Below are 20,916 nucleotides of genomic sequence, written 5' to 3' on the forward strand. Positions count from 1 at the left end.
CACGTAGGCGGAGTCAGCGAGCGCATGCGCAGACGAGGCCAGGAAGCACGTGTGAAGGTCCGGGCCCGGCCCCATCCCGCAGGGTCGGAGGGGCCTCAATGTTGTGCATCCACCTGCCCACAAGTGCCCCCACCCCCATCACATCTGTGTGTCCATAACCAGCTTTAAGGCCCCTCCTCCCACCTGCAGGACATAGAAGCTGCTTCTCCAATGGCACGAGTTGGTAGAGCTCCCATAGATGGCACTACATATGTATATATATATATATGTATGTGTGTGGCACCACCCCCTACACAGGGAACTCCAATCTAACCTCGATAAATAAAACCAAATGTTTATTTACACCAAAGAATTCCAACACTGGATCTTTCACATATGAAGGACAAAGGATATATACACAGCAACGGGGAGCAGGGCTGGAACAGGGGGCGGTTGCTTTTTATCTTTTAGTTTCTTCTTTGTTGTCAATGCTAATATTTGTCCACAATGACTGATCTACCTGTTTGCTTTACGTTAAAGTCTGCTCGGCTCCTTCCTTCCTCTCAGTGCATATTTACAGGGCTGTGAGGTAACTGGTATCTCTCACCACATGGCACGTGAGGGAGGGGATGGATGGTGGGTGAAGATGTTCTCTATCTGACTTGGCGCAGTCTGATTTATTCCGGCTTTTCAAGTTGCCACCGGCTCGAAACCTAGATCGACGAGTTAAAAACAATAGACCCAAGAACAAACTTAATTCCAGAGATCCAAAGCCAAGCAATGGCAGGAAGCCTCTCCCCTTCTCATGTGGAAGGTGCTGATGGGAGGACGGCTCAGAACAGCACCTTGAACAGGAGGCGGTGAGGACTTCGATTGGATCGGTCACTTTTAAGACTAAAATTACATGCAAAGGGGGTGAATTGGCATTTTGGTTGGCTCCTAAGGAGAGATGACTCGATCAAAACAGGGTTTGAGACGTTATCTGCATTTCTTTTATGGTTTATACCACCTCTCCGTACTGGAATTGTCTCCTCAATGTACTGAATCATATTGCAGGCTGTTGGGGTTAAAGTGAGTGAGTGGTACTTAAAGAATCCCCCTCCCCTGCCTCGTGAAGACTTGGGTTGGTAACATCTGGAGAACAGCACGATCCCCCCAGGGTGGATGATGCTTGTGGAGGAATAATGGTGGGAACGTGAAGAGATTTCCAGCAGGATGCAATAGTTTGGAAATGCTGTTGATTCATCTTTGCTCTTAACTGAAGAGTAATTTCTTTTTTTTTTGGGGTGGGGAGGGATGGAAGGGGGGGGGGAGGGAAACTGTCCAAGAAATCTTCCATCTGTAGGTATTTTCAGGGAATCCCCTGAGTTACGAAAAGTTCAAGTAAAAAAAGAAAAAAAAAAATCAGCCTATAATAATTTTGTATATAATGACTGAACTACTATAAATCCACAAGCAACAGTTCAGACACGGTGCCTCCAAAGCGTTCATCATCCCCTCCCTTCCCCTGCCAGGCACGAGCTGCGTCCTGAGGAGAGGCGGAGGGGGAAACCTCTTCCCCACCTGACTCAGCTCAGGCAGCAGGAGACAGAACCCATCACTACTGCTGAGCGCCTGCAGCAGCTGGAACGGGCATCCCCAGGGTGGTGGTGGCAGAAATGACGGGTGAGCCTGCGAGAGGTCCAAGGGGTGAAGGTGTTGGCACTGAAGAAATCCCTGAAACAGAGACACGTAAGCAAAGAATTAGAGTGAAACAGGTGCGCTGATATCCAGGACGGCTCTGCTGCTTCTTAAAGGACGAATCATCCTCGCAGGTCGCTTTGTTATATTTTCAGAGCTACCAAAATAAGCTGACAGGGAAGATCTTTCACTGTTCTCGGCGGCCTCTGAGAGAAAGCTCAGTTTATGTACGTTTAAGTGTCACCAAAGGGCAGATGTGGCAGCATCGCCGTCCTTCCAACTGCTGCCAGAAATTCCACCTGCAAAGCACCTCATAAAAGAACAAGACCAGAAAAGCAGGTCAGGCTGCAGCGGGGCCTCTTTTCCCTCTCTCCCACCCACATGTTTTTAGTCCTCACCGCCTTCATCATCAGTTCCAGGACATGCCCTCATGCCCCACCTGCAGGACTCACCCTCCCAGACACTTGCAGGAACACTTTACAACATCGTGCATCAAGAAGAGTCAATGGCAGAACTGACCTGACATCATACTTGCACTGCTGACAGGAGTGCTGCCACCCGGCATGTTGGACGAGCCCATCCGAGCCTGGTCTTTCACAATGGGATCTAGGAAAAGCACACTACCCTTAGGCGCCGTGTTGGCAGACAGCAGCTGAGCACACAGCCTGCTTGTGACCTCAGAGCACAGCCAGTGCTGGCAAGCTGCCTGCGTCAGAAATAATATCAACCATCACCTACTGGAACACTGAAGTTTCCATCAATTCCCCTGGAGAGCACCCAAGAGGGTACAAAGGTAACAGAACTAAGAAATCCAGAAGTTAAAGATAAGATGCCCAAATTACGTGGAGATCAGCAGGACTGCTCAGTGCTAAAAGCTGATATTATGGCAGAGTTATTTCCTTTCTATGTCAGATGATTTCATAAAACTAAAGCCAGAAAATGAATGCAGTGAGCAGAAACGTCATCAATACACCACTGGCTAAGGCACATATTTAGCAACAAAATGACTTCAAAGGGCCTGTCTGTCAGCAAACCAGTTACCTGGTTTTATCAAACACAGGAATCTTCATGCCCAGGCACCTGCTGAAATTAGCACAGGTTAAACAGCAAAGATTCTTTCATGCAGTGCTGCTGATTCACCGCCCTGACACAGACACACAACGCTGCTTCCTCAGCTGCTGCAGATGGCAGCGGCCTATTTATCCACCTCAGAGACCAGCAGCCTCAGCTCCAGCACAACTATTTGCAAAGAACTGGCTTCTGAACGTTGCAATTCCTATCTCCATCTGTACAACCTACTCAGATGGAGATTTCCCAGAGGAAAGAGTGCAGAGGAAGAACAGCAGGCAGTCGTAAGATCTGCTACTTACAGAAGTAGGGGTGTTCCATGGCTTCTCTTGCTGTGAGGCGTGACTGGTGATCATATCGCAACAGCTTGTCTAAGAAATCCAGAGCTTCAGGACTCACCAGATGTTGGTTCTCGCTATGAACAAAGCGCTCCCATCGCTTGCGGGAGTGTCTGCAGAAAACAAGACGCTCAAATGAGGTGAGGCAGAGCACACAGGAGCCAGAATTCTTGTTATGTTTAAAGATAAGACTGCAACAGATGCCCATCTCTAAGGCAGGTCACTGCTTGTTGCAGCAGTGAGGGGGCTGAACAGAACTGGAGCACGGCATAGCAGTACACTGTGCCACCACACGGCGGCACAGCTGCTATGGATCATGACAGCACAAGGTTACAACAAATGTATAGGCCTGAAACCTCAAGTTCTGCTCTTCTGTTACACTCTGAACACTGTTTCCTTGTCACATGTGAAATAACTATGAGGAAAATAACACGTGAATGCCACCAGAAGCAATTCATCTCCTATATGACAGTCTTGACAACCACGGGTGCTCTTTTTTCTACAATACCGGAAGGAGTGTTGGCCCTTCACGCTTTATGCTCTGGCAGTTCAATTATTAACGTAGATGACATTTAAAACTCTTTCCTCAAAAGCATCTGCATACAAAGGTGCATAGAAATACAAACAAAGGGGATCAAAAGCACAAAGTAACAGTTCTCTCTAAAGCAAAAGTCTTTGTTTACTACAAGCTCTGACTCTCCCAAGAGCTCATGAACTTCTGAACTACTCCACAGCTTGGCTCACCTGCCCAAGATGTCATTGAAACGTGGATCCAGTTCAATGTTGTATTTGTCAATGTAGTCATACAGATCTTCCGTTCCCAGCACCTTGGCTATCCTCACCAGCTAGAAACAGAAAAATAAGTCACTGCTGTGAGGGAATAATAACATCAGAGTCAGCATAAGGATACTACAGCAAATTCCCCTGGGAGCTTGAATGAAGTCTCAGCCAGCAGGTATCGGGTGGTCTCACAGCTCCAACTGCCCCACATGTAATTGTGGGTACCAGAAATGTGTTCCCACTCAGTCAGGGCTTTGCCTCCAGGCTACTCTGGGTTACAGCTGTGTGCCCTAACATAACTAACACTAAGAAAATGGATAGGGAAGGGGCTTTCCACATAATATAACCTCAGGAATAGTGGATCTATATCCCAGAACACACCAGCCTTAATAAAAGCAAGGTTATAACTTTTACCAGATACACACCAAGGAGCTCAAAAATACAAATTATTACAAAACTTTTTCTATATACTGTATTACATCACCTTGCATGGTTTAAAAAAAAAGAAAGGAACATGGCTTCAAACAGCATAGAAGCCATTAAAGAGATGCTTAAATTCTTCTTTGGATCCCTTGATAGAAGCGTAAGCAGAAAATCTTCATTGTGAGAAGAGAACAGAGATTGTACATGACCAGCTCTCACCTGATCATAGTTGTCATGGCCATGGAAAAATGGCTCCTTTCGGAATATCATACTAGCCAACATGCAACCCAAGCTCCACATATCCAGACTGTAATCATACATCTGTACAAAACCAGAAGGACAATTCAATTTCTACAGAATTCAGCAGAAAGGACTCCCAAAACTAACAGGTTCCCCCTCCCTCCAGAAATACAAACATGGCCAAATTACACCAGGAACAAATATGTTAATGCAGCTTCATCATCAGACCACTGTTCAGCTCACAGTATGCGCAGTCCACACAGTATCAGCTACTCTCACAAGAACTTTGCTTCATTTCTGTTCCTTACTGCACAACCAAAATTCATTAAAGAAAAACGTTTGTATTCCAACATCCATGATGTGAGGTCAGCTCTTCAAGTCCTCATGACTCACTGCTTTAACTCAGTGGCTTTACAACCATTGCTTTCTGTGTGTATTTGAGAACAGACCACCTTCAGTGTCAAGCTGCTAAATACCTGAAGTTCTGGTTCACTATGTGGAAACGTCAAGGTTTCTTGCATACACATCAGTGATAAAACCTGGTAATTCTTACCTGATAATCTACAAGGAGTTCAGGTCCTTTGAAATATCTGGAAGCCACTCTGACATTGTACTCCTGGCCAGGGTGATAGAACTCAGCCAAACCCCAATCTATTAGTCTAAGCTAGAAATGGTAGAAAACAATGAAAAACATCAAGGGATGTGCCAGCTCTCCTCTATCTACTGAATCACGCTACAAGCTTACCTGAAAGCTTCACTTACAAGCTTTCTCTTTTCAGTTAATTTGAAATTGATCAGATATGTTTAGATATTCTCCACACACCGAGACCATCAACCACTCTAAATCAAATCTCTCCTTACCAACCCAACCACAACATGTAACCCATAACATCTTAAGTGGTTCGCTTCCATGCAATGGAAACACAGTTCCTGCATCCCCCCCAAAAGATGTCTGCTATTACCTCTACATGGGAATACCAAAAAATGAATCCCTTTTTTGCCAAGAGAAAAGTAGGACCCTTCCCTGCAGTACCTTTCTGTGCTCATGATCGATCATGACGTTGTGAGGTTTGACATCTCTGTGCATGATTCCCATGCTATGGCAGTAATCTAGAGCCTGTAAGTGACAAAGAAGCAGATGCTGGAGTTGTAAGAACCTTTCAAGTTCAGTCACGTTCAGAAGTATTTTTGCATATACTAAGTTTAACTAGGCAGTATGACTTGACTGCTCAAAGACACGTTCAGAACTAGACTCACAGACCACAGCAAAGACTTCTAGAGGCCCCTCTCAAAGGGAAGTCCCAGCAAAAGAAGTGTCTGGTTTTACCTCCTGTGTTTTAATCCCAAAAGAAACAGATTTCTGGAGTTCTCAGTGTATCCAGATGAGGGCTTTGCCATCCTCAATAAGGGACTAAAATTACTTGTGAAAATGTGGCTAAACAATTGGCACTGTACTGATTTGATGCCTGTTTTTTAAACCAATTATTTCATAGGCCTTCCCTTCCCCTATTAGCGACAAGATAACCACTCCTAAAGGACTGGCTGAATACAAAGCTGAGAAACAAATCAGCAAAACAAGGAAACACCAACTTACCTTCAAAATCTCATACATGTAGAATCGAATATCATAATCTGTTAATGTCTGGTATAATTGCTGCAGGAAACAAATACATCCCATCAGTAGTCAACAGCAAAGAAAAATATCACAACTGCATCGATTCAGAGCAACCCAGTTCTGTCCTCAGCTAATGTGGTTCTCCAAAGCCATTTGAATGAACAGTGGACATTTCCCAAGTTACTCTGACTCCACATATACTCAGCCTGCTCCTCTCCCGCACAAATCACATACATAGCTTATGTCCAGCTGTGCTCTGGTTCCTGTCAATAACTCCCTCAGCACTAGGCCTACCAACTGCATGATTCGTTATGCCTACAGCTGCAGACTTGAGCTCGAGTAAAGCTGTCATGGGCATCGATGGTCTACAAGGTAACAGATGAATTTGTTCTGAAGGTTAGAATGCAGCAGGAATCTGGATCTTTACCTTCTAACACCTGCAGCAAAACTGTACTAAGGAACTAAATACAAACTCTATTCAAGTGTGCTCATCTTCAGAGGTAGCTGGTTTGTCAGAAGGAAATGATTAAATAACCTGCCTTCCCTCTATGTATTAGTTTCTTCCCAGGACATTAAAGTTGGCTACTAAATGGAAAACATAGAAGGTCAGAACTCATACTATACCTTAAAGTCTGTGTTGTTTACATGTTCAAAAACCAAAGCAGGGGTCCGAGACTGAAACAGAGAGAAAAGTGTTCAGCCTCATTGAGATGAACTGTTTTCACTACGATAATGCATTAAATCATCTCAGCTCCTAAAATTACTAAAAACCCTCTGCCTCAGGCATAGTCGTAATTCCCCTCAGAGCCCACAGCCCCCTGCAGTTCTGTCTGGAGAAGAAGTGAACACATCTCAGTTCACTGCTGCTTCCTTACAGAGTGAGGGGCACAAGTGACCTGTGGGGGGAAAGGCCTCTGAAAGAAGTTAATCAGATTAAGAGCTGATCTCATTAAGGGATTCAAAAGTGGGATTTAAGAGCAGAGGAAAACAAAAATGTCACATCAGAGCTGAAGTGAAACACAGACTTTACCCACAAACCCAAGGTACCCTTTACATTCTGTCCACACTCACCACAGGATCTTTTACTATATCTGCAAGAGTGATTATATTGGGACCGCCTCGCAAGTTTTCTAAGATCTTGATTTCACGCTTGATTTTCTTCTTTTTAACAGGCTGAAGAATAAAACACCAAAGCATAAGTCAAAGTGGCCCATAAAGCAAGGCAAATAGATATGACAGATGACAAAGTTACCTAACTGCAAGTTAGCAAAACACATCAGCACCTTTGCAAGTTAAGTTCCCAAAACTACACTTTGTTGTTACGTATATGGCATTCCAATAAGAGCTCACATCTCTGAACATGTTCCAACAGTCAAAAAATCTGTTAACTGACATGTGCTAAACGTGCAGTTATGAGAAGCCTCCTGGTCACTTCAGGACCAGTCTCATGTTTCCCCCAAACCCCTACTCACCTTGAGAATTTTAACAACTACTTTTTCATTATTTGTAATGTTGATGGCTTCAAATACTTCACTGTATTTGCCTCGGCCTAATTTTCGAACTAGCTGGTAGTCATCTTGATTTCTGTGGAGATAAAGAGGTAAAGAATTCCAAATAGCTCAGACATTCCCATCAGAATTTACAAGGTGCCCCTTAACACTGAATTATTGCCTCCCCCTTCTTCCAGACAAGGTGAATAAACAAGCACCTTCAGTCTACTGAAGGCCATGATTACTAACTGAGAGAAGTGGGAAGCTTCTCTTAGTCCAAGCCCAATCCAACTCAGAAGTTGTTTCTTCTGCAGTAGCTAGGAAGACATCAAGCTATCAAGACCAAAATATTCAATGGTCTTATTATTAGCCCACTTAATAGCAGACCAGGCACAAGGCACCACTTCTGCTCAGTACAGCACGCATTTCAAAAACCAGGAACTGCATCAAAGCTGAGGACGGGGCTGTCTGGGCCCTGCCCACAAAAGCAGGAGCACAGAGCCAAGAAGCTGCATCACTGCCATCTGATTCTTGGACAGTTCAGTCATGAGCTCAATTTAGACACCTGCTTCCTTCAAAAAGCAGCATAGATGTCTTTTGTAGTCACTTGCAGAGAGAAGAGCAACAGGTCACAAGGAGATATGTACCTATTTCAGTTTGCTGAGTCTCTTCACTCCTCCAATTCAGAACCATTTTTCCAGCCCCACTCCCAGTGCCATTTAGCCTGTTTCAGATAAAAGACTTTCTCCCTTCTGAAAGAACAAGTTTCCTGACTACACATCAAAAGCTATTCAAACCAAAACCTGAATGGAGACACTAAAAACATTCTTGTGCTGCCTGGGATTTAAAAATTTGACAAGAGACCATTTCAGATACCCAACAGGCTATTGCAAAGAAAAACTGTGATCCTAACTTATCATATACACCAAACATCTACCAAAGAACACAAAAAGCCTAACGCAGCACAGATGTCACAGTTTCCTTGTACCACTCTGCCAGACCCTACATGGATCCTGCCCAGCCCGGATACTTACCCCCACTCAACCACATGCGACTCGTAGTCCCAGTACTCCCGGGGTCTGTGTGTGTTCACATCCGTGTAAACCCTGGCCCTGCTCGGCACGGGTCCCGACATATCAGACAGGTTGGCAGGTGGAAGTGATGAGAGGTCTGAAACCAGAGGCTACCCAATCTCCAAAGTAGGATAGAGGAGAAAGGCCTCAGATAGGCCTCTGGTTCTTCCAACTAAAGAGAGAGAAAATAAATCAAAGGTTAAAATCTCAAGATACTGTAAAAATATTTAAGTTAATAATTAAAAGCTGTTGAGAAGAAGAAGCTGGAGTACAGCCACAGACCTGGGATCATTTGTCAGGACCTGAAAACCATTTGTCTGCTTTCCCTCACACAAGACAAGACCATTTGCACCCAAGAGCAGATCTAACACCCTGTACGCTCCTTGCAACTTCCAGCACCAAGTATCTAACTTATGGCAGAAAAGATAACTTCCTATGAGGGAAGAAAAATAGCAAGCTCTCTATCAGCAGACGGGCTCCTCCCTTCAGCTCTGCAGCAAAAGCAACAGCCTCCGACTGCAACCCTTCCCCAGCCCAGGCGAGTTCATGCCAGTGCAGAACCAGAACCCTTCACTCACTGTAGCTGCACATCCTGCCTCTCTTACAGCGCACTGACAAGCCGTGCTGCCAACAGCAGACAGACCGACAAGGTCACCCATACAACCTAAGTTAAGCACAGCCCCAAGTTTCAATTTCTAGAAACACAATCTTCATTTAAAGCAGAATTTCAGGACTGCAAGTCTTCAATGGACCTCGTCAGATGAGTTTTATCACCTCCACTTCTTTGAAAGAGGATTTTAGTAAACCTCCTGTCCATGGATCCAAGGGGACCTCAATCAGCAGGACAGTCATCACGTCACCTCCCAGCTCTAAGTCAGAGCATGCTCCCAATGCTGTCAATGCACACTCACTGCATGGGCTACAACACCCTGAAGTGAGGGATGAAAAGCAGCACCTACAGGTGATCCTACCAATATCACCCAATAGAATTAGAATGTACAAACGTTATGGTGGCATAAAAGCTTCAAGTCAATAAAGGCTGCTCCTGTATAAAAATCACATTGTTGAGACTCTGGACAAACCTCCTGGTATTTATAAATCCAGGCTATCTATTAACAGCACACTGCTAAAGGCAATAAAGCATGTTAAAAGACTCATACGGAATGTTTATTCTTTTAAGTAGGCCAGAAGCAGGCAGAGGAAAGCTCCCCGTTCTGCCAAGCATTAAGTACTATGATTTTATACCGGATGTATTGTCCTGCCTCAATAAAAGCAGTGCCTTGCACCCCTCAAACCTTTCACCACGAGTGAAAGCTGACATACTTTTAAACATTTAAATACAAGAATGTCTTTGTCAGCTTTCAAAATAACTTTGGAGGAAGGAAGCTGTATCAGAGTCTGAAAGAGCATTGTTTGGAGTGCAGCATAAGGCAGAGACTGCATGGCTGCAATCACAGAATGGCCCTCCGTGGGCAATGCTATAACCTAAATGAATGGGAATTATTTGCTATGCGATCCTATCCCTTCATGCAACTACTACACTGGAGGAGGAAGTAATAGCACCATTAATCAGAAATTAATAAGACCTAGAAATCTGCTCAGAGCCGTTAGTTCAGGCTACCAGGATGTATCACGCCAGCAGAACATTCCAGAAGTCAAATCCTGTTGTGCTGACAGTGTCCTGCCCACGGCTTTGATGTCTGCAGCAGGGAGCCCAGGGGCACAAATCCTCCTCCTGCACTATTTCCTACAGCTCCACCAGCAGCCGCCTGCTTTGGACACAGGAATGTCTGCAACATCTCTTCCTGGCATGAGATGAACAAACCTTCTCTAATAGCACAGTCTGTAGTAACATGGGTTATTTTTTGACCTGGTGACACAGCAATGCTGTCGCAGGTAGCTCCAGGTTGGCAGGGAGCAGCCATCCAACCCCCAAGCTGAGAAGGGACACAGCACTGTTCTAAGTCTGCAACAGAGACGTAACATCTGGCAGCAAGGGGACAGGGCACATCCAGGTAACAGCATGAAGTGTAACTGATCAAAAAGCCCACCTATTCCTGGGCAAAATGTTTATTCCTCTACCAAAACACATGCTCCAATAGATCAGACAGCATCTCAGCATCTTAGTTTCATCTCAGACCTCAAACCATTTATGTGGCATGACTCAGCTGCTCAGAAAGTCGATGTGTATTCCGAACCTTCATCAGCAGAACACCCAAGTTCACTCCAATGCTCTCAGCACTGTGCAGTTAATTTAATTTCCACGTTTCATCGCTGTGTTTTTGTTTCTATCTCCTCGTGCTTCCAGCAGGATTTCCACTTGCTTTTTGGTCTGTTCAGCATTGCTTGTGTGGGACCTACACATAGAGTCGTAACTGGAGTTGGAAGGGTCCCACAAGGGCCAAGTCCAACTCCAGTCTCCACACAGGCAACCTCGTGTCTGGGATGACTGAGCAATTCTAATATTGAAGTCCAATCCATATGATCACAGAACATGATTGTTCCACACCAGCCAGCAAGATCACTTTTGCAGCAGGCAAAGAAAAAATATATTAAGAAATCAATCTTGTTATCTAAAGATAGATCAGTTTTCACTGTAGATATTCCCCTTGTCATGTAGCTGTAGCCTACAAGCTCTGTTGTAACAGACTGCTCAGAGAAGGTTTCTTCAGGAAGTCAACTGCAGCTTCTAAAGGTGACACACACAGTGCCTAATTATGAAGGTAGGTATTGCCATCTACTGCTTTTTAAGTGGAAAGGAGAGAATCTGTGCAGATAATTTGGTTTTAAAGCAAACAGAATTACTTACATACACAAACTTACCTCACCTGCAAGCTTCTTATTCCCCTACTCAAACTACTAAGGAATACGGATATATTTTGCATTCAATATCCCTGTGAAGGGATAATCTTGCAGTGAATCCAGAGGGGACAAAGAGGGATAAATAACTGTCACTCAGTTCTAAGGCAGAAAATGCACAGTACAAGTAGTAATTACAGCTAGATGAGTGTCCAGAGTGCAATGAGGGCAAAGTAGTACCTGCTGCACCTAAACAGAAGCACTGCTGTCATCAGTCCTCTGCCTGCAGACAGGAACCTGGTGCTCAAGTGCCACCAGCTGGCTGACTGTGAGCTGGAGCGAACCTTACTGCCTCCGTATGACACCGAAACATTTGGGGCAATAGGGCAAGCAAAGCAAAAGCATTCAAGGACTCGTGAAAACAAAACACACCTCTGAAAAAAACCCGTTATGTCTCTGCTAAAGCTGAAGTGCGTAGCTAAGAAACAGAAGCACGAGTCTGTTGGCAATACAGCAGGAACACAAAGCCTACAGTTCCTGCCTGGCACTGGCTGTTCAGCTCTCTGCCTTGGCAGCGCAAGGACACAGAGCAGCTATTCTGCCCCAGCTGTGCTGCTCTGCCACCTGCAGCAATCCCCTTGGGCAGATGTTATATGGTGGTAAACCCAAACAGGTCCAGCAGTTGGTTTTTGCACACAGGCCTGCCCTCAACTATGGACTGTCAGTGTTAGTAAGCCACCAATCAGCTCACCCAGCACCACAGGGCTCTGCTTATCCTGCATGCAGTAGAACGGTGAGAACAGATCAAACTCCACACTGCTGATAAGTACTCCATAGGAGTGCCTGAGAGTCAGAGTCAGCTGTGCTGCCACCATAAAGGAACGTCACTGCCAGCTCTACTAAATTAAGAGAGACCTCTTATTCAGAGTTCGAATTTCTCTAACAGCATCTTGCCGAGCTACATTTTGTGCCTGAAGTTCAGCAGAACAGCCAAAAGATTCTCAATATTTACCTTGAATCTGATTTTCTTTTAACTTTTTAATTCTTTAATGTAAATCACTGCTAGAAACACCCCTCCCTTTTAAGAAGGGAAGCTGGCATCTAGGCAGTGTTACTGTAATCCCTATAGCAACCCCTGTCCCCGTGGAAAACTTCATTTCTGATGTAGTATCCTCGCCTAGAGCAGCAGTGCACAACTAGTATACACATCTCCTTTGCCTACCATCCTCCCAACTGCATCCCTCTGAGCAATGACACCAAAACACAGGTAAGGAATCATGCAATGAGCAGAAACATACCTACCTAACCTCTAGTTAAACATATTTCTTGTTTCAAGTCAGAAATAACCAAGGTACTGTTTTTCTTCCCCCCTCCTTTTAAAGGCAATGCTTTTAACATGGAGTGCCTCTCAAGTACACAGCTACCAGAACCTGAAACCTAGAAATCTGCAGCAGCATGACGCAATGCACACAGAGACTCCCAGCGAGCTGGAAGCCAAGAGCTTCCCAGAAGACTGTTGTCCTGGGGAACTCCAAGTACTACCCAAGCGATGACCTTTGTGGAGAAGGCTTGAAGTATAAATAAGGCACCCACAAACAGAAGCATCACTTGACACTGGCCTGTCTGCAGGCTACTGCTCACAGCACAGCCAGCTCTGGTTGTCCCAGCAAGCAGGACACTGCTGCTTGGTTTGGTGTCACCCAGAACTTGGTCACCTCTGTTCGATATCATAAAGTCAGTGCATGTGACTCACTTGAACTCAGGTGGAGTCAACAGAGAGCATTCTACCAAAGGGGTAAGAAGTCCTGAGCTGCCCCACACCAAACCCAAAGAGCCAAGAAAATATTTCCATCACTTGGCTAATTCCAGACAGACTGGGCCAGACCACCTCGTCCTGTCATTAAGCATAAAGCTGGATACTCAGAACGGCCATAAGGGTCTGCAGACTTCCCTCTCACTTCTGCTTTCCCCACGTAAGCTCATTATAAGCTGCAAGTGCGACTAAGTAAAGCTGTCAACAGGCTAAGACGGACAACAGCCTGGGGAAAAAAAGCCCTCAACCAGTCAAGGACGCTATGACTGTAAGCAGCCTGGAACCAGAGGTTATACTGCTCCTTTATTCCTGGTTACCAGAGAGACATTACCTTTCAGAGCAAATGGCTCCAACCCAACTTCTGAAATGCTAAGTATAGAATGTGCTTTGTTAGTGGGAGGAAACATTCCAGTTATTAGATAAAATTGGTTATAATCTCTTTCACACAGTCTATCTACCCTTTGCTTGTGAAGCCTCCCAGGAAGGAGCACTCGCTTCTTCAGTGTTTGGAGAACATCTAGTACTGGGGTAAATGCTACTGAAATTAAAAGACCAAGATATACTTCAATACTATAATACAACCTACTGACAGCCAACATTACTCAAATCCCAGTTTAAGAAGAAACAATAGTAACCAGCTTGATAAAAAACATATGTTGTATCTCACGACAGAAATCTGATGTCTGTATTTTCACAATACTGGAACTGCAGCAATACAAGGATGGAACAGATGACCTCCAGAAGTCCCTTGCAGCCTATATTTCTCTGTGATTTCATAGCTGAAATAGAAATGAGCCTGGATTAACAGAACCGACATTTCACATCCTTTCCTGAAACCCATTTACCTACTAAAGGGACAATATCGACTGAGCAGCAGATTTTTAACATCTAATTGAGTTGAAAGCTTCAGTTTGAAACCAAAAACTTTCCTCTTGATATTTTTTTGGAACAGGGCAGCCTGCTTTAACCACATGTTTCCAACAAAATTATTTTCCAGATTTCTTTTAAATAGCTGCTTGTGTCCGGCTCCGGAGAAATAATAAATCTAATGTTATTTTAATCACAATAGGAATAGTTGTGATTGAATTCAAGGTAGGACATGACCGGCCATTAGGGAAAAGAAAGGACAGGCTGAGAAACATCTTGGAGCAATTCTGTACTAGCAATGATCTAACACTGAGACTGGCTCTTCTTTTACCCATGTTACTGATCCCTCCCCTGAATTCCTTGTAGCTCCTGCCAACAAAGAAGTAATCCCTGGTAACATGGGTCTCAACCAAATGGAAGTCATAGGACCGATCACTGCTCCACAGCCCTGGGCACACCTCAGCTCTCCTGCTTTACAAACAGCACAAGCAGCATCCTGTGTCTGATAGGCCCCAGGGTGCTCCAGCAGCTCCACCACCATTAGCCTTCATTGTTGTTCAGAGCCGTAGCAACAGAATTTAAGCAGAGCTTACACAGATCATCTACAGGTTTCCAGAATCTCAACCTAGTTGGATAAGCATCCTTTGCAAAACTCCTGCGTTGGCAACTGCACATCTACCTGGGCCAAACGAGCTGGGATGTTCTCCAGCAGCAGGAGGCTGCCAATGACTGGAACGTTCCTCACCGCATCTCCTAAGGGATTCCATACAGAACAGCCAGTCAACCTCACAAGTTCTTCTCTTCCCACCCATCCCATCAAATCAAGGCCTCATATCTGAAGAGCTGAACTAGTTCACAGCACAAAGAGCAAAGGGAAGGCTTTCCCAACACGAACCCACCATTCGGAATGAGCTGCAGCAGTCAGCAATGCGGGTGAGATTTCTGGGCCCTTACAGCAGAGCATGAAGGGCGGCAGCTCCTCCTGCTATGGCTCCCAACCCCCTCAAACAGGGCGGGTATTGTTATTGCCACCACTTCACATTCATGACACAATCAAATAAAAATGGCTACATGCCTAACTCAGAACAGACAGCAAATAAAACCAGCTCCAAGTGTAGCCACAAACAGCCAAACCAGTAAGTGGTGACAATCCTCTGCTGCCAGCATCTCTTGGCACTTGGGTGGGCTGAAGAAGAGGAGTTCTCCTTCACCATCAGGACAGCTGAGGCTGTGTGCTACCTGGGGCACGGGACAGGCTGTAACACAGAATATAGCATTTATTTTATAAGTCAATGAGCAAAGTTACCACTTCTGAGGTCTTGGCAAAACCAGGGATTCTTCCTGAAAGCTCAGAAAGGGAATGTTTCAGCATCACCACAGGCTCTTCCCAGCTGACATCAGGTCAACTGGCAGCACCCTCCGGAAAGTTCTTCCTTTGTAACTGCCACTAAGTGACACAGTTGTTTTCCACATTAATTAGTATGCAGAGTACTGACAGCGCCATGGCTCAGCTGATTCGACTCCTGCAGTTCATATGTGGCATGATTTAGCTAGAACTCGGCAACTAAACGGAACCTGCTGTCTCTAAAAGTGATTTGTTTTTCATCAGTCTGATCAGGTGAGTCCTAGAGGCAGGGAAAGGTACCAAAGCCAGAGGGGTCAACCTGTTTGTATGGCATGTAACCATCTCCTTGGGAAGTCTCTGTGATCAGCTGCTCCCATCAAGCAGGCAGTGCACCACAAGCCAGCTTTGCAGCTCAGTTGGCATCCAAAGGGCTGGGGAAGGGACACTCAAATCAGCTCCATCTGAAATAGTTCCAACATTGTTCTGCAGAAATTCGATGCTGTTAGCATGGGACATGCCTAGCTACAATCACTCAGAAAATCAAAGGGAAACAAAATCACTTCTTAAAACTCCAGAAATCATTCTCTATCATGTACTGGCTACTCTAACACAACACATGCTGTTTATGTAGCTACAACCAGACACAGCAGCTCTCCTAGATATGGCAGGTGATGTCAACACACTGACTGAGAAGCATGCCATTAAAACTTTGTATTTTGCACCAGTGCTTTGGAGATTAACCAGCACCTCATGGACACAGCATTCATCACCCTGTGTAACCCAGCAGGTATATGAGTGCTAAATCTACCTCTGCCACAATAACCAAACCACGGTGCTGGCAGCCCATGTAGGGCCAAGCCTGTCCATCTCCCAGCATTGCTCGTCACCCTTTGCAATGGCCCAGTAAGGCCACTGGGCAGCATTAAGTCATGGCTTAGGAAAAGGATAAGTTGCTGTGTCTCATTAGATACATCCATACATTCTGGAATGCCACAACTTCTAGTTTTTAATTTGCAACTTAGTTGAATTTAAGCAAAAAGGCCTCCTCTTCCTTCTAGAATATCATCAGTGCTGTAGAATCTGCAGAAAGTAAGGCTGAAATTTAACAGCACACCAGCAACAGCTAGAGAAACCTGCAACACAACTTGGAAGGAGCAGTGCAGAAGCTCTGGCTTTTCTATACTAGAAATTAATTTGTTGTGTGCATCCGTGCTGATCCATTTTCAGAACACTAAAAATAAAGACACAGTGATGGCTCCTGCATGAAGGGCTGTGCTCGCTGCAGAACCGCCTCCTCCAAGGCAAAGAGCCCATGGGAGAGGTTCTGTATATCACCCTGGACATGCAGGAGGACTTTGGAAGTACTTCACCACTTACTGTGACCTCTCCTACCCAGCCATTAGATGGAGTAGCTGGGTGGCCTGTTTCAGAAAACAAATGGTCATATTTTGTGAAAATCCATTAATCAATCACAATAAGGTCACAATTGACACCCAAACAGAGATCATTTCTATGGATAATTAAAATGATTGAAATTAGAACCTTCCAAATACAAGCTGGCTCAGGTTCACAAAGAACTCCAAGGTCTCCCCTCTGCTCTTCAGTCTCCCAGAAAGCAGCAAGAAGTGAAATGATCTGTTGGAATGAAGCTGCCCAGAACAAGCCGGCCAAAGCAGCAGGTACAACTTGTGTCAGGCTCACTTCACTGCTCCTCCATTGCTGAGGTCAGACCAACAAGAGATATCCTTGAACTGCTGATCCTGTAAGAACATCAACAATCCCATTTCTGATTATCCTTTCCTATTGACAGACAGGTTGGGCACCTCAATGGCAAATTCAGATGGAGTCTGAGAAAGGGGCTATAAAATACACTGCTTTAATCTCCAGAACTAACGCCAGCTCACACAGCTACAGTCTCCTTTTCAAAGAGGGTTTTCTAGATCCAAAGGAGAACATCTTTCCTCTAATCAGGTTCCAGTCAGGGAAGTCAGCTCTTAGAAGCCCCTGGAAGGAGATATCCAAGCTCAGATCAATTATCCAAGGCATCTTCCAATCAAAAGTAGGTAACAGCTGCAGTGGAATTAAGATCCATCTGATCTTAAAACCTGGGGTGTTTATTCTCTTAAGACCCTCAAAGGACAAGAAAACCCAAGATGACATTAACCTTAGTTCATAAACCAGATACTTCAACACCTGCAATTCAAAACTGACAAGCCATGGAGGTGACAGCTCTGGTAATAAAACCCTGCCCCTTCAAAAACTTGATGTGAAATTTATCACACCAGCACAACGTCATCCATTTGCTTCTCCTTCTCCTTCCAGGTCTTGGTAACAGCAAAGGACAGAACAATGTTGCCTCCCTCACTTCAGGGTGCTGACCCCAACCTTATTTCAGCTCCTCACAGGGGGCACCCAACAAAGCAGGTTCAGCCATCCCATCTGCAGGACACTGAACTCTGCTGCTGCCCACATTGGGAGCAGAAGGCAGTGAGGTTATACCAACACCAAATAAATGACACAAATAACACCACCAGGTAACAGAGAAAGGGCACAGAAATATCTCTCCAAGGCCAGGACGTGTGGATCACTGCCTATACTTGAGATCCAGGGTCTCTAGAGCAGTATCTATATGATAAATCCTCCTCTCCCAAGAGGTACCCAATCTGGGGGACTTACAGCTATCTATTCCATCTTTTTTCTTGCTCTAAGTTTGTGTCTTCACAAAGGATATCTCACTGCTGATGTGCTTTACCCATTGTGCTATAAGAACCAGCCCATTACCCTAGTTCTAGAGCTAATTAAGGAGCTGATCAAGCACTCTCTGCTCCACACTTTCCTCAGATCCTGTGTATTGTCCTCTGAACTGCAGCCTCCCCACTCTGAGCAGCTTTGCCCTTTTCTCCAACGTGAACATACAGAGTGATCTCACTGTTCCTCCATATGCTACAGCCAAATCCAAGCCACCAGACTCACCTCCAATACCTAAATTGATTGGCAACACAGCATGAACACCAACTCTCTGCAAGACCAAATATTCTAAGCAACTATTACAGTTTTAATAGCAGCCTTCTGAGCAACAACTGCAACGCTATCTGAAAGAAGCATTACTGCTGTCTGCAGATACCCAGAGAAGCCATCAAGGCCTCTAAATTAACATGGCACCAGCAACCATCAGCAGATGCCAGCTCCCTAAGACCACACAACCAACTTCCCAGTGCACAACTATGCCAGCACAGCCTCCTCTGGTGCAAGATACCAGCACAATGCAAAAGCCTGCCCTGCAACACAGACTCAGGTCCCACAAACACAGCCTGCAAAAGGGCCGTGCGTACCCTTTATGAGCCTCTCAGCTTCTATCAACCACTGCTGCCAGGAGAAAACATATCAGTGACTTAGTGTTTATAATCCAAACTTTATTGGTTGTACCCAAAGCCCTTAGTAAGAAAGGATAACCTAATAAACAGCACGCGTAAGATTTCATAAGCTTATCTGCCCTTGCATTTACAAAGCATATTTTACCACCAACAACGCAGCCTGTTGCCCCAAGGCACACTGAACTAAATTACAACAAGGGCAAAACTGACCATTGCTGCTCCGGGAGAAATGGAGGCCCTGCTCTGCTGCTCAAAGCCGAGCTCCTGTGCTGGGAGGAGCAGATGGACACCCGTCCTTGGCCCCTGGCATCCTCCCACTCACTTTAGCCGGGGAAAAGAAGGAAAGACGGAGCATTTTAGGTAACGACCACCTGAACCGAAAGGCCGTGGGGGGGAGAAGGGGAGGGGGGGGTTGGAGGGGGATGGGAGGGCTGGTCTCCCACAGAGCCCTGCCCACTCCGAGCGGGAGGCGGCGGCGAAAGGGGGAGGGGGGGAGGGGGGAGCAAGGCCCAGGGGCCGGTTACAGCCGGGCAGCCCCGTACAGCCCCGTTCCGCCCCGGGCCCCGCTCTGCCCGTAGGCACAGCACCTCCTTTCAGCGGGCAGCAGTGCCGGCCTTACCCCGCCCCTCCCGTTTCTCCGGGCCGTACCCGCTCCATTCCCCCCATCGCTCCTTTAAGCGGCGCCCAGCCCTGCACCCACCCTCCACCCGCGGCCCAGCTCTCCTCAGGGCCGATCCCAGCCCCTCGGCCCACACTGCGCCCCCGGAACGAGGCGAGGAGCCACGGCGGCTCCTATCCCCCGCCGTCCCATCCTCTCTGCCCGTCGTAGAGCCCGGGGAAAGGCTCCGGAGCTGCCGTGTCCCGCCGGTACCTGCTGCGGCCGCCCGCTCACCGCCCGCCCGCCGGCCGCACACAGACAATATGGCGGAGGCACAAGGCTCGGCCGCCAGCCGCAGGGACCAGAGCGAGGCGCGCCGGAAGCGGAAACCCCACCACCCGCTGGCGCGCGACGTGCCGCGGAAAGGAGGGGAAGGTGGGGACGTGTTGCGCGTGCGCCAAGTCGGGCAGGGCGCCGCAAAGGATTGTGGGGGATGTAGTTTGTAATGGAGATAAGGAGGGCAGGGAGGGGTGAGGCCTGCTGCGGGGCGGGTAGGCCCGAGTAGGCCCGAGTAGGCCTCGCTGTGATCCCGTTAAGTGCGGCAGGGCCTGGCTGCCAACACCGAGCGGCCTCGCGGTGGGGAGGCCTGGAGGCGGGGCTGTGCTCGGGGCTGTGCTCGGGGCCCGCCACCAGGTGGCAACTGCGGCCTTGTGCGGCCTAGTGACGGCCGGCACCGGCACCGAGCGGGGCCGTGTGCTGCCCCGTGTGCTGAGCGAGCCCCGAGCCCTTCCCATGCACACCGCGCCTTGTCGGCTCCGATTCCATAGTGCTCAGCCCCAGGGCTGCCCTCCTGCACCAGGCTGTGCCCATAGGCTGCCATGCAGCGCCCCTGCTGCAGGCTGAGACCTGGAGGAGGAGGAAATGCATTGAGACCCATCCCCATCACATCTATCACATCTACTGCCCGCTCTGCATCCGTTCCACAGCTCCAATGCAGCAATGCAGCAATGCAGCCCGGCTCACACGGCCCCATTTGGACACAGAATGAGCCAGGTTGGAAGGGACCTCAAGTATCATGTAGTTCCAACCCCAAAGACACTCAGCTTCATGCTGATCACATCCCTGTGATGGGAGCCGTGCTCAGGCCAAGTGCTGCAGCCCCTGGGAGCTCGCAGCCATCCCATAGCACAGAGGGGCTCTCAATAAGCCGTGCCCGCAGCCCTCCGGCCCTGGGGAGCTCTGTGCCTGCAGCCCACGTGCCTGCACCCCCGTGGCCTCGAGCTGCACTCTGCTCTCCCTACGTGGGAGTCTCAAGCTGCAGGCGGCTGCTTGCCCAAATCCCACAGCCCCCCACCCCAGGTCACTCCCATTAGGTAAAGGAGCAGCTCGTCTTGGCGGGGGTATCTCCCTCTTGTGCTTTCCTTGTATTGTACG

General features: G+C 47.0%; 1 protein-coding gene across 1 annotated transcript; it reads right to left on the reverse strand.

Annotated features, from left to right (window-relative positions):
• Positions 1-313: 313 nt before the first annotated feature.
• Positions 314-19,888, reverse strand: CSNK2A1 (casein kinase 2 alpha 1). The gene is made up of 13 exons (XM_015882042.1): positions 19,756-19,888; positions 8,648-8,858; positions 7,596-7,707; positions 7,195-7,296; positions 6,748-6,798; positions 6,103-6,162; positions 5,542-5,625; positions 5,062-5,172; positions 4,488-4,589; positions 3,810-3,910; positions 3,030-3,178; positions 2,179-2,265; positions 314-1,695 (listed from the first exon to the last, which is right to left on the reverse strand). Exons 2-13 carry the CDS (start codon positions 8,746-8,748, stop codon positions 1,580-1,582), a joined length of 1,176 nt encoding a protein of 391 aa, XP_015737528.1. The 5' UTR covers positions 8,749-8,858; positions 19,756-19,888; the 3' UTR covers positions 314-1,579.
• Positions 19,889-20,916: the final 1,028 nt, after the last annotated feature.

Source organism: Coturnix japonica, chromosome 20, assembly GCF_001577835.2.
Source record: "Coturnix japonica isolate 7356 chromosome 20, Coturnix japonica 2.1, whole genome shotgun sequence".
NCBI classification, from domain to species: domain Eukaryota; kingdom Metazoa; phylum Chordata; class Aves; order Galliformes; family Phasianidae; genus Coturnix; species Coturnix japonica.